General features: G+C 45.5%; 1 protein-coding gene across 1 annotated transcript in view; it reads right to left on the bottom strand.

The window, feature by feature from the left end:
• The window catches only part of LOC147887113 (uncharacterized), a 58,048-nt gene that overhangs the window by 35,903 nt on the left and 8,527 nt on the right, over positions 1-13,618 (bottom strand). The window contains exons 2-5 of the mRNA XM_087394149.1: positions 6,878-7,086; positions 6,359-6,485; positions 6,066-6,134; positions 5,762-5,920 (exon numbers count right to left, since the gene is read on the bottom strand). Coding sequence (XP_087250275.1) covers positions 5,762-5,920; positions 6,066-6,134; positions 6,359-6,485; positions 6,878-7,086 — 564 coding nt within the window. The remainder of the gene's footprint in view (positions 1-5,761; positions 5,921-6,065; positions 6,135-6,358; positions 6,486-6,877; positions 7,087-13,618) is intronic.

Genomic DNA, 13,618 nt, shown 5'->3' with positions numbered 1-13,618 from the left:
AACTCGCCTTGAACCAAACACTCCTATTCCAAATCAGCCCTGCGCAATGTTCTCAGATCTATGTAGCAATGTCCTCACTGTGTCAGCTCCTTGTGCTCCCCTCGTCCCCCATGACATCCAATACCATGTGAAAGTGGCATGTACATGGAAGCATGCAAGAGAGAGAAGGGGGGGGGGGGGAGAGAGAGAGAGAGAGAGAGAGAGAGAGAGAGAGAGAGAGAGAGAGAGAGTTTATTAAAGTCTTCGGGAGACCGTGAAGGTCTATGAGACTAAAGATAACTAATACAATGAGCATAACGGTGGCGGTCTCAAAACGGGCCAGCCAACCGTTTCTACAAAAAAGAGGTTATGAAGGACGGTGTGTCTAGTCCTGATACAAAAAATATGTGTCTACCTCCAGATGATACAAAAAAGAAGGGGGGGGCACCAAAAATGGGGCAGAGGGGGGAGATACAATATCTCTGTGCAGGTGGTGATCGTCAGAGACCAATAGAGGGGCCGTCAAATGGGAGGCCAGAAAAAATCATGCGATAGATGATTGGCCTCTGACGTCACGCGGCCTAGTCGAGCTCGGTCGTCGGGGGCGGCGGGTGGCCCTGTGGATGAGGGCAACGGTAACCCCGGTGGGGCGAGCAGAGAGCAGAGACGAGATGTCATGGACCCGGATGTGTGAGTCTGTCCACTGGCGCAGCTGTCGTGGCTCTGGCTCTCGCTCACGTCCGCGCTTCGGCTAGACAGAAAGAAAGTTTATTAAAGTCTACTAAAGACCGATGGGTCTATGAGACTGAAAAAAAACATGATACAATGAGCAAAAGGGTGGAGCTACTAAGCGAGCATCCTAACCCATGCCCCGACCTGGTTGGGTGCCGAAATGGGCCCCAATACAAGCCCTAACCATAGGCCTAAGAGCCCTAAGCCAACCGGCTATACCATCAGCCAGGTTTACCCAACTCTATCCTCTACGGGCAGACGCACCCTCAAATACACTCTCTCTCACTATGAGGTGCCATAACTTTAACAACTGGACCAACATGGGCAAAGGGGGGGGGGGGGAGAGAGAGAGAGAGAGAGAGAGAGAGAGAGAGAGAGAGAAGAAAGAGGAGAAGCCCAGAATTCAAAAACCAAAAGAAGAGCAAAAGGGACAATAATAACAACAAGACACCACGGAGTACTTCAACAACCAGACGACATGCAATAGGACAGATAGCACCGATGTACATAGATCTACATCTCCAACAGCCTCATCCTCAACATCGTCAATCTCAGCATCAATGTCAGCATCATCCAACTCCAGTCTCCCCAGACCCTCAGGCCTCTCAGGCAGTACCCCCCCCCCAAGATATCCATACCATACCAAACCATGGCAAGTTCCTCTCCAGCCCATATAATGCCCACCACCTCCATGTTGTGCGCCTATCCCCCACGGCACAACAGCCCCTCATGGAGACGCACCACATGAGAAGCAAAGAGGTCGAGCAATAGAGACGGATAGAGACCCTACGACGCCATTTACTTACATCCTAGATAGTGGTTGTTGACCTCCGGAAGGAGGTAGATAACCTTCATAGCCGTACAAAGGTAGCCCCAAGAAGCAGTCCCACAATAGAGGAGAGGATTGCTACAATGGAGACTGTCATTGAGGAGGGCCTCCAAGTGGGTGGATGGTCTGAAATGTGGACCTGCAAAGGCAACCATTTCAGCCACTATACTTGAGCAGCAGCATCTTAGAAATGACAACAGTAGAAATGACAACAGAAAGTACCGCAGCAAAAGATCACACAGGAGTATTTAACTACAGAATCCAAAACTTCTTTACTTTGTGTACTCTACATATGTGCAAGCCAGTAAATAGACAATGCTCCACGAGAGATATAGAGCCAACAAAATATATTTCCGTCCAAAAGGACACAATACAAAAGGAGTCCAGAGTCCCACCAAATCGTGGTCATCTATGCTTAACAAAAGGTGTTGTCCTACTACCTCCGTGGCACTTCTAGATCCCTAAGCCTGCATGCTCCTCGTCGAGCTTCTGTAGACTGTAGTCACCGTGCCTTGATCACTGCACCTTGCTTCCCTGAATGTCAACCTAGGCGTGCAGCTCCTTCCAAGCTATGTCTGCAGCTCTTCAGCCTCCTCTAGAGCTCCTCGATGTAGGCCCAATTGCTGCTGATCTGCTGCTCCAATCTGCTGGTGACTTGCTGCTCTAGTGGATGCCCAAAACGAGCCCCAAGGGGCTCCCTTTTATAAGGGCTGGGAGCCCCCAAAACTGGCCGGCCCATAATTAGACCGACCCAGCCAGCTCCATAAACCGACCCACCCCTGGTCTGTAAACTGGCCTTGGGGGGGGGCACATCTCCTGAGGTATTGCAGACCCTGCCTGGCCACATGGCAGGTAGCCACTGGACAGGCAAATCTGCCCTTGCCCCGACCCTGTTTCTGGCCCTCTTGCTGGCCAGCCACATCCCCCCCCCCCCCCAAATGCTCTCCTCATATGAGGGCTTACAAATGGGGAGGTGTCATACAAATTCCAAAACAATAATGAGCCCGTAAGGCTCTCAACAACAGGGTCCACGGGCATGGTATTGAGGAAGCACAGCGGATCGGACGAGACCCCACTGGAGATCAGCCTCTCGTGATTTGTTTCAGAGACACCCAAACTCGACTAGTACGGCATTGCGCAAGCGACCATCTCTATGGACCATCACAAGTTTTTATGGATGAAGACCTTACTCCTCTGAATGTAGAGGAGAGGCGTGCTCTCTTACTGCAGGTGTCACATGTAATGGGGGGGGTGGCACGTGAGACTGGACCTAGGCGAGGGCCCGTTGACACACCAGCATAGGAATACGAGGTTTGTGGGGCTCGCAAGATCGAGATCCTAGCCTATACCATTGGGAACTGTAACGGAATCCTATGGTCACAGCTAGAGAGTTTCTTGAAGTCATACACAACACGAGACATTGTTTTCTACACAGTGGGCCACTAGAGTCTGGAGCATCCACTACCACCAATCTATGGATACATATGGGAGTCTACTTATCGAGATGAGACCAAGGAGAGCGGAGGAGTATGTGGATCGGCGGGGTTGCAGCCCATCATCCCTAACGAGGATGATCATTGTGGAGGAACGCAACACACTCATCCGCGATTCAAATCGGTATGCACATAATCGAGAGATACTTTCATTGCAGTCAGGCACTTTCCTCCAAAGACTTCACATTTTGCCACGGAGCTTCAAGAGGAGGGATAGGCATCTCCATACTCTGTCTTATACCCAAATATTATGGACTTTTCGAGCCACGGGGAAGTCCTCGTTCTCAGAGACTTCAACAACAAGACTGTTGAACACCAGGTACCAATCATTGAAACATGATGCATCAGTCTAGAAGTAGATGCAACATTCCTAATATTATCACTAGGGGAATGGGAAGAAGTAACATAAATCACTTTTGGCTTCCACACTTGAGTTGGATTACGACAATAAGGAGAAGCGTTCTTAGTCTTTGGATCAGTTCTCCAACCCATAGGATTCTTTTGACTAACCTTTTTGCTCTTGTGATGAGCCGAAAACCTCTGTGAAAGAGAACCTTCCCCAAAAGCATGAAGTTTATTCAAATCCAATCCAACTCGGAAATCAAATACATCTCTATACAGGTTTCTCACATTTCCAGGAGCAAAACAATGGGTGGAAGAGTTGACAAAACATACCTCCTAAGAGTCAAAATTTGTAGAAATCATGTTTAAATTTCAGTAGTCATAATCCAGGCCTGACTGAGGGCGAATGATCCGAGCTCAAAAATAAGAATGATCCATCATCAGCGCCCCACGGTGGGTGTAGACCATAGTATAAACATATGCTCTCGCATGTACAAATCCACACACCCACACATTCTTCAGGTGACAAAGGTCTTCGTATTGAGTTATTGTTAGCACAACTCCTTCTGACTGTACGTTTTCATTTTAGTCTCTCCCTAATGAATCTAAGCAAAAAAAAAGCTTAGACAATATCACAAGATAGAAAGAATTTATCACAATATCAAAAGCCACAAGTACGAAAACTTCACAAGATGAAATTTGCATAGACCATAGTATAAACATATGCTCTCGCATGTACAAATCCACACACCCACACATTCTTCAGGTGACAAAGGTCTTCGTATTGAGTTATTGTTAGCACAACTCCTTCTGACTGTACGTTTTCATTTTAGTCTCTCCCTAATGAATCTAAGCAAAAAAAAAGCTTAGACAATATCACAAGATAGAAAGAATTTATCACAATATCAAAAGCCACAAGTACGAAAACTTCACAAGATGAAATTTGCATGTCCCCTAATCCTGCTTGAACACATATCTAGATGAATCCAGGAACATGCCCAAACTCATGTCTAAAAACAAACACATGGTGCAATTTCAATCTCATGATAGTCACTCAAGGTTGAAAACCATAAGTTTTCCTTCAACCACAAGGTTACAACCTAGAAACTCCATCATGCATAAAAAGAAGAGCTATTATGGCATCCCCATCAACTTCATCTATGTTGGCCACTAGCTATTGGCAACTAAATAGATAGATATTGTATACGCATGTGTAAGCGTGCATACATATGTAGGCACATATTTATACCATGATTTATTTCTTTGATCAAATGTCTGCCAATCTTATGAAGAGAATATATAGCTTAATGGCCATCCTAGAAGACTCCCTGGAGCACACCCTTACACAAGTAGCCTTGAATGACTTCATATGTGGTTATGTTGGAGCATTGCTACATGAAGATAGATGCTCATGTCTCCCAAGTCAATGCCCCTCTCTTGGCCACCCGGATCCTCATTGTGTGTGAATGGGCAAGCAAGTTTCAATAGCCTAATGTTTGGGTGGGATCCAATAATTTGTACAAAGGGAGACTTTGAGTGGCATCGAATTGAAAAAATTTATGGCACATGCCCATAGTGTAGACATTGGTATGAAAGAGAAGCAAATTGCCTACCCATACGTAATCCCAAGACAATCATGTCGTCTTAAAATAAAGAGATTTACAAAGGTTAATGTGGAAAAAAAACTTAAAAGAGATAGCTATTCTCGTATAAACTTATAGATCACTTAGGGTGTAATCATGTTGACAGCATATGCTCTCACACATGGACATTTAACAGCATATGTTCATTTATATTACAAAGCCCAAACCTGAAGCACAAACTCAATTGTAGAACTTATGGAGAAGGCTAATCAAAAACCAGTCTTCATCATCTTTATACTGGTTCAACTACCTATGAAAACAAGAATATGATCTATTCCCAACAAGGATTTAAAAGGCTTTGAAAACATAGAAAATATCTCGCCACAGCTGTAGTCAAGCAGCAACTATAAAAGATGGAGAACACAGCTTCAATCGTAGTTCTGAAGTCTATCATAGTCTGAAGTCTAAAATTTTTGGAAGGCAGGTGCTTTATAGTTCAATGAAAGGAAGCTACTAGCGCAGCGATGAGACATCCCAAGCTTATATCATGCTACTAAATGGTGGCTTTAGTGCCACTGATTGCACTTTGGACATGCCTCAGTTGAAAACTTTGAAGACATTCACGTGGTTGGCACAGATTTGAAAGAGGAGTACAACTTCTCACTCACAGCAGACTGCTACATAATTTACGCATGAGATTAATGTTGGAAAGCAAATTCTAGCTATGTTAGTTTCAATTTCTTATATTCATCAAAAGCAAGAAGGAGGGAATTTAACAATCCACACTGGCAGCAGTAGCATACATTCACATGCATATATCCTCGCCCTACTCCTCGGCCACCTCCTGCAGCAGTTGCAGACATCACAGTCCTTCCTGCTTGACGATGTTGTGCACTTTCACCACATGCTCTGGGTAAGCCTGCAGCTGCTACCAACTCTGGAGGAAGTTCTGGATCAAACTCCTACATAAGTTCAAAATAATGTTCACTGATTTCATACAGGGCCATAATAGCAATCATAAAAAATTCTAGCCAAAACACTTGGACAATCAACAACAGAAAGCTAATGGAAAGTGCCGCATGACACTCAAAAACTTCACACACTGACCTGTTCTGAACGACCACTTTCATACACTCTGATTTTGCTCTGCAAGGTGCTTTCCAGACGAAATTGTGCCTAAATCAGAGCACACTTATGTAAGACAGCAGTGTTATCAACTCAATGTCATTTGGCCAGCATCACACAAGTTATGCTTCATCATCAACAAATGCAAGCCTTGGACCTGAGTTAAGGGACAAAAATTCAGACTAATATATACCCTTCTAGCAGTCACAGTTCACAACAAAATGAAATTCGCAATCCATCCCTGTTAGATGGAAAACTTTCAACTTCTATCTTACCAACTGCTTGCAGTAATCTTTCCAGCTGCTCTCATTGAAACCAAAGTTGAAATAATCAGAGGCATCAACACTTGGATACCGCCAAGGTTTGTCTTCCAAGGAATCGAGATCAAGATCGAACACTGTCCTGCACATTAACTCTCGTGAGCATTACACAAGGAGAGGTACAACCAAGCACAAGAACGTGTATTCCCTAATGACAGAACCCAGATGCTTGAAAAAACAAATGGCTATGGGAATAATGACTAATTACATTCATATAGTTATATATTGATGCACAAATCAGAACTATCAAAGTGGGAAAAAGCCTTTGTCAGAATGAATATAAGATTCTCTAAAATTTTATATATATGTATATGAACCTTTCGCTTTTGACAGATTAAAAAGCAAACAATGTAACCCCTCCAGAAAGATAACATGAAGAAATGTTTCACAGTTCTAGGCAGGACACGTATCCACTGCTTGGTCTAAATTGCGCTTAGCAATATGGGTTATCCTATTTGAGGTGTAAAAGCTCACTTGTTTGATGGAAGATTAAATTCAAAACCATATTGGAAACCTCGAGGCCCACTATTCCCCCAAGGAGGCAATGGCATCTTTTGCGAGCTAGCAAGTCCCCGACCAGTGCCACTCCAATCGCCTCTTCCATTTCCACTTTTGGCCAAAGTAACTCTACTGCTTAGATCTTGTACATCTACCCCTCCACCAAGAGCACCTGGCCTCACATACTGCAAGCCAAAGTAACATATCAAATACTGCACTTGCAAGGAAATATAATGCATCCTGATCATGTGTCACATCTAATCTTTAAAACATTAAAGCAGTACATGATTTTAAAACAACCCTGTGTAGACAGACAATCAAAATAGCGTATATTTTATATACAAAATGTGTTAAAGGAGGAGAAGGGACTATCAAAGATGGCTTCCCATAGAAGAAGAGTCAGATGTCAAAACAAAACATCTTTTCTTCTCAAGCTCACTATCATCTTCCTCTCTCGCTAGCTTTTACTTGCCTCGACCTCACACACCAGCCCCTCCCTCCCTTCGCCATCCTTTCTCAACGCCTACCCTGCTCTTCCTTCTCAAGCAGCTGGGCTTTGATCCAATATGTGTAAGTCGATTTTCTCCCTTCCATTCGTCCTTGCATGGTTTGCCTTTGAAATTCTCTTTTTTTGTTGCAGTTGTAGCCTTTTCCTCTCTGTTTGAAGCCAATTGAATGCTTACACACCACAAAACACCCTTTATAGAGGCAACTTCCAAAACCTCACCACAATAGATAGAGAGACAGAGATATATCAAAGCCTAGTCATTTTCTGAGTTGCAAAAAACTAAAGCTCATGGCCTTGCACCCCAAAAGCCAAATCCAGACACAAGTCCCACAACTTTTGAGACACCTTACTGCTAAGAAAAGGCTTTGTCCATTTCCAATGGTGTAGACACTGCTCTCTAATTAGAAGCCGACTTCACACCTCATTATTTTCCAAAAGATTCATAGATTCTTTCTAAGGGAGGAGTTTTGTGCTATGACGTGGTGACTCATCTATGTGCTCTAAGAGGGAGGCGAGATAGCTACCAGATATGCGATCTAGGAAGTGATCAAAGTCATATTAGTAGTATGTGGATGAGGAGGTCCTCTAATGGGTTAACTATTAAGGGAGTGTCTGATCGCAATATAGGTAGGAATGATCCACTCCTAGCATGAGGGGGTGAGCTGTGGGATTGAGGGTCACATAATGCATTCCAGTTCATGAATGTTACACGTATCCTGTATCTAACATACTTGTGAAACAGACCTGGTATATACATCTTCTAATCTACGACTAAACTCTCCTGTGTCGATGGGAGTATTCCAACATCCTCTTTGAAATCTAGGATCTCTCCCTGCATGTCCCTAGACCTAGCATTGAAGTCCCCCACGAATAGGACCTCTCCCTACTACATCTCCTTGATGTTCTCATATAGTGCCAGGAATTGTGAAACCAGCCCCCTCCCAGAGACTGTCCTGCCATAGCTTAATGTCTCTGGAACCCCGCCTGACCCTTGGGTGTAGTATCCTTGTACTATGTGTCCCACTCGTTCCTATAGTGGCGAAGCCAAAGCAATGATGGTCCCACAAGCCACATACCACTTTTTAGAGAGGGGCCTCCACGCTAGGATGATCACCTTGCCATTCTGTGTATAATGCCCATGTCCCTTTCCTCCACATCACCTACTTGATACCCTTCTTCTATTGCTCAATTTGCATCTTCTTGCTCTCTTCGTGAGGACCTCTTGTGTTACCTGGGCATACTTGAATTTAGGATCAGCAGCTTCTCCCTTGTACAGCCTTCTCCACCCTCCAAGCATTCTCAATATGACCTTTTGCTAACGGCATTTATTTTCTCTAGGTGTCCTCCTCAAAAGTCTCTTGAATGACTTTCAGGGGTTTGTACCCATCAACTGCCTGTGACCATTATTTGCCCTCCTTGGAGTGCTCTTCTATCTTCGCTGTTATTTTTTCTTCCATCGTTTTGGATTCCTCCAAGACTTGTCATTGGCCATCCTTGAGCTCTTTGTCAATCACTAGGGCCACCCAACAAGCTTTGAGACAATTGTCCGAACCATCTCCCCTTAGCGATGAAGTGTTGGTTCTTCCCCTTAGCGATTTCACTGACTTGGAATCGAATGCTGGGGGCTACCTTTGTTTAACATCATGCTAGCTTGCTCAACACTCCCCGCAACAGAGGATAAACAAAGACATAGTGCCCAAGAATCACACAGTGCCAGTTTCAAATCCAACTTCTTTCCTTAGTGTGTCCTAGTGTAGAGAGAGTGCTGAAGAGAGAGATGTACATATATTTGTCCAAAGATGGTCAAAACCGTATATAAAATGTGGACACAGTGTGCCACCATCTATTAGCACGGTGCTTCCTAGAAGTGGACCCCTGTGGCTCCAAAATTTGTTCTCCCATCTCCTCGTGGCACCTTCAAAACACTTCAGCATGCATGCTCTCCTAGAACTTCTGTGGGCTTCACAGTGGTGCCCTGCAAACACCCCTTCCTGCTGCTCCCTTGGACAGCCAACCGCAAGGCAGTGTTTGTTGCTTGATCATTGACCTCCTTGCTGCCTCCATCTGCAGCCAATAGTGAGGCACAAGTCTCCCGTGATTCCATCCATTCTTGCTGCTGTGTAGGCAGCCCAACTATAAGGGCCTCTTGCTGGTGTTCTGGACCTTCCTGCTGCTGTGTTGGCAGCCCAAAGTAAGGCACCAGAGTCCCTGCTCACTGGAATACAAATGCATACGAAGAACCCAAGGGTAGGGGACCTTTATAGGCCTGAAATCCTCCAGCAAACCAACGGACGCAGTCTGTAGATTTACAGACTGGCCGACTTGCTGATGCAGACACAGACTCCCAAATTACCTTGTGTGCAACGTGGCAGCGCGCAATTGCTCTGCCTGTCTGCTGGGTGTTTCTGCTATTCTCCAACCTGCCAATGCAATCAAAACAGCTTCCGACTGCTGCGCAGATCTGCTGCTTTGTCTGCAGAGTCTAGACTCTTTCAAGTCTACTTCGACTTGCAGAACACCTCCAAACTGTCCCGGAACAGGCGTCTTGCTGCCACGTGTCAATCCAACACCAGAAGCCTAGATTTTGCTCGACCTTAACCAGCAGATCAGCTCCAATCTCCTCCAGTCTGATCCTGGATGCTGTGCAGGCCTGCAGTGCTGATTGAGGACCTAGAGGATGCAGGTTTACTGCATGTCTCAGCTGACAGGCGAGCCCCTATCACATCTTATGGGCAGGCATTGTTAGATCTTGGCAGGATGCATGATCTCATTATTTATAATGGTCTTGACAGATGGCCTTCCTTGTGTGGCTTTACTTGCATCCCTCATGGAGAAAGCTCCAACATCCTTGATTACATCATCGGATCCCCCGCCTTTGCCTCTCGTATCACAGACTTCGATCGTAGTCTCTAACCTAGGTACTCAGCACGCCTTTATATGCTCCTCACTTATATTGACTTCATACCCTTACTAGAGGACCACGCTGCTGTGATCACCCGCTCACTCCATGAGGCTGCACTTCATGCCTTCCCTCACACTACTCACTCTACTCGCCCACCGCCACCTCAGACTGTCCCCTGCAACAGTTGGTATGATGATGAGTGTAAGACTTTGCGCCGCCAAGTCAAATTCGAAACCAAACACAACCTTCCGACCGAACCAGAAACAATACGCGAGTATCATCCATTGGTTCGTAGGAAGAAATAGGAATTTATCCGCCAAAATGAGGAGGAATTACTGAACACTTTGTTTAGTAACAACTCTAAAGACTTTTGGCGGAGATTTCTAAAGAGACAGTCCCCTTCACATCTCACTGACACTAAGGTTTGGTATCGTTATGCATGCACACTCTACAACATCCCTAATCAGCCAGCTCCTGACCTTTCACACCTACCTCGTCCTACTTCTTGTACACTCTTCACTAAAGGGGGTGTTAAGGACGTTGTGATGAAGCTTCATGATGGCCGAGCGAAAGATCATGAGGGTCTAGGCCCTAAATTCATTGCATATGGGATTAACATCCTTGCCACGATCCTAGCAAAGCTCTTTAATGAAGCGGTTTGCCTTTGGCTTCCCATGCACTTGGACTCTTAATACTATCTCACCCATCCACAAGGCAGGGGATCCCATGAGCCCGGGGAACTACAGGATCATTATGATTGGGCATGTCATGTCCAAGATTTATGCATCAGTGCTTGATTCTGAGGTCAATCGATTCGTAGAGATGCGGGGGCTTAGAGCATATGGACAGGCCGGATTTCGACATGATCATGGGGCCATGGATCACATTCTCATGCTCAGATGTGAGGCGGACCTATCAAATACTGAGTGGGCTCGTGTGGAGCAACTACAGGTTCTTATGCTATCACGAATGATTCGCAATAAGCCGTCAGTTTCTCACCATATCATCCAATCTGAGTTTGGATCTTCACCATTGCAGCTCGATGCAGCATTTCAGGTCATCACTTATATAAGAGTCAGGGCATACGGAGATCACACCTCTGGACGCAACAGATTACCATGGTTAGCATTGTCCTCTTCCATGGCGCTATGAACGGCAGGTGACGAGCAATGTTGGTTTGCACACACAGTGAGATGGTTTGAGCGACTCGGGCTACACATGGATAGACTTCCTCCCTTCCAGTACAGCATTGATGCGCCATTTTTCCCATTCCAATATCATGATGTCAACCACCAAGTCATACGTGAGGATCTTCTGCAACTACACACATTCCAGACCTGGTTGGAACCGAATGGCCTTCCAGTGAAGCTCAAGTTCTATAGAGATCGTCGCCTACATATCTCGAAAGAGGGTTTACTGACCCACCAAGATATACACAGATTCATTTACCCCATTCACTGAGGATCTCTATTGGGCAGTTTCAGGTCTCTTCACATAGACTCTGTATTGGGGGTGGTCGGGTAGAGGGTCTACCCAAGGAGACACGCATATGCACTTTGTGTGGCCTACAAGAGGTTGAGTCGGAGGAAGATTTCAAATTTAGATGCCCAATATACTATGAGATTAGAGGGTGATTCTATTGTCTATTCGGAGATAGCTCCGGGTTGTTATCCCAGTTCCTCTCTTTTCCAAATAAGAGATGCCTGGCCACATTCGTTCACGAGGCAATTAGACATTGTGAGCGCCTATTCCAATCTCAGAGACAAGAGGAGTATACCTTGGTAGACTCTTCCTAGAGCATGATCAAGGAGTTCTTCCAGCCGAACCTCACACAGACCCCCTCCATACAAGCCCTAGGCATGATCGGGACCCTGAGCCAATAACACAGCAGCTCAAGCAAAGGGTTGATGCACAGATTACGCTTGGGGACATTCCCTTCATGTTCAAAGTGGGAGCGCGACCAACAGGCGTTATTGTCACCCTTGTTAGGGGTGTTGATGCTCGGTTAGTAGCTCCACCCTTTCAGCTGGCTTGTATCAGGTTTCTCACAGTCTCATAGACCCATCGATCTTCCAAAGACTTTAATGAACTTTCTTTCTTTCTAACCTAGCCCTGCCCGCTCCATCTAGGCTGTCCTTCCAGGATTTCTTCTGCTCCGGGTTGATGCTGATCCGGTCGCAGTCATCTGGAAGAATTTAGTGCAGTCCTTGCTGCCCACATGGCAGCTAGCATGCTGCCCATGTGGCAGCCCTGCCAATGCTATCAGTTCTGCCCCTGGCTGCCCACATGGCAGCTCTGATCCTCTGCTGGTACATATTCCCCATGCTCTCCTCATTTGGGGGCTCACAAAGGGATGTGACCTACAAAACTCCAACACTGATCCTCAAGCATCTGTTTTGAAGCCTTTTGCTCCTCTTCAGCCTTGAAGGTGGATAGTTTTCCCCTTGTGTGACCATGCATTTTGGCATCCATGATCTTGAGCTCACTCCTTAACTCTATCAAGGCATCCTGCTGTCTTTTAATTTGAGATTGTATTGTCTCCAATTAACCTGAAATGTCTGCTTTGGGTTCATCATTGTTTCAGCATTTGCATCCCCATTGTTTCATCATTGTGTTTCCGTGAATTCCATTGCCCTCGTCAGATTTCAATATCTCCTCCACCAAACATATGGACCTGTTTGAGGCTATGTATGATGCAAGATTCGAATGACCTCAGCAATATAGACGGCTGTTGAAAATCAGCAAGCATGAGATGACTTGGGATTAGGCAGGTAAATCCATCGATTCAAAGAAACTGGAATTTTCACAAACAGAAATACACAACCACCTCCAACTTACATGACAAAAACATTCATGCTTCCTGCGCTTCTTCCGTCAATATTGAAGTAGATCACAAGAAGCAGATCCTCTGGGCGCCAATACCATGAAGTAGATCCTCTGGAATACAATATCAGACATACTAGGCCAGAATACCCTTCTCGACCCGCTCTTTCTCAGATCTCACTCTCAACTGTGAATAGATGTAGTAGAAACAAAGTCTAGAGAAAAGTAGACATCCAAAAAGATGTCTTACCAAGCTCCAGCAATCGTGGCAATGGGCTGTTACAAAATCTGTCACAAGTACTCCATCACATAGGAAGCCTTAGGGCTGGCCTACTAAGCAACCACATGCACAAAAGCTCATAGTTCTCATGGTAAGTCTCCCTCCTTGCCAAGTGTCTAATGAATTAGGACTTGGGCAAGCAAGGACACAATAGCCTTTGATATAAAGGGAGGCCCCCCCTCATATAGGATGACCAGGCATCTT

The sequence above is a fragment of the Dipteris shenzhenensis genome, chromosome 23 (genome assembly GCF_047967505.1).
Source record: "Dipteris shenzhenensis isolate YYH24624 ecotype China chromosome 23, Dip_SZ_1.0, whole genome shotgun sequence".
NCBI classification, from domain to species: domain Eukaryota; kingdom Viridiplantae; phylum Streptophyta; class Polypodiopsida; order Gleicheniales; family Dipteridaceae; genus Dipteris; species Dipteris shenzhenensis.
Note: the sequence above shows the minus strand (reverse complement) of the source record. Positions and strands in the feature narration are given on the sequence as shown.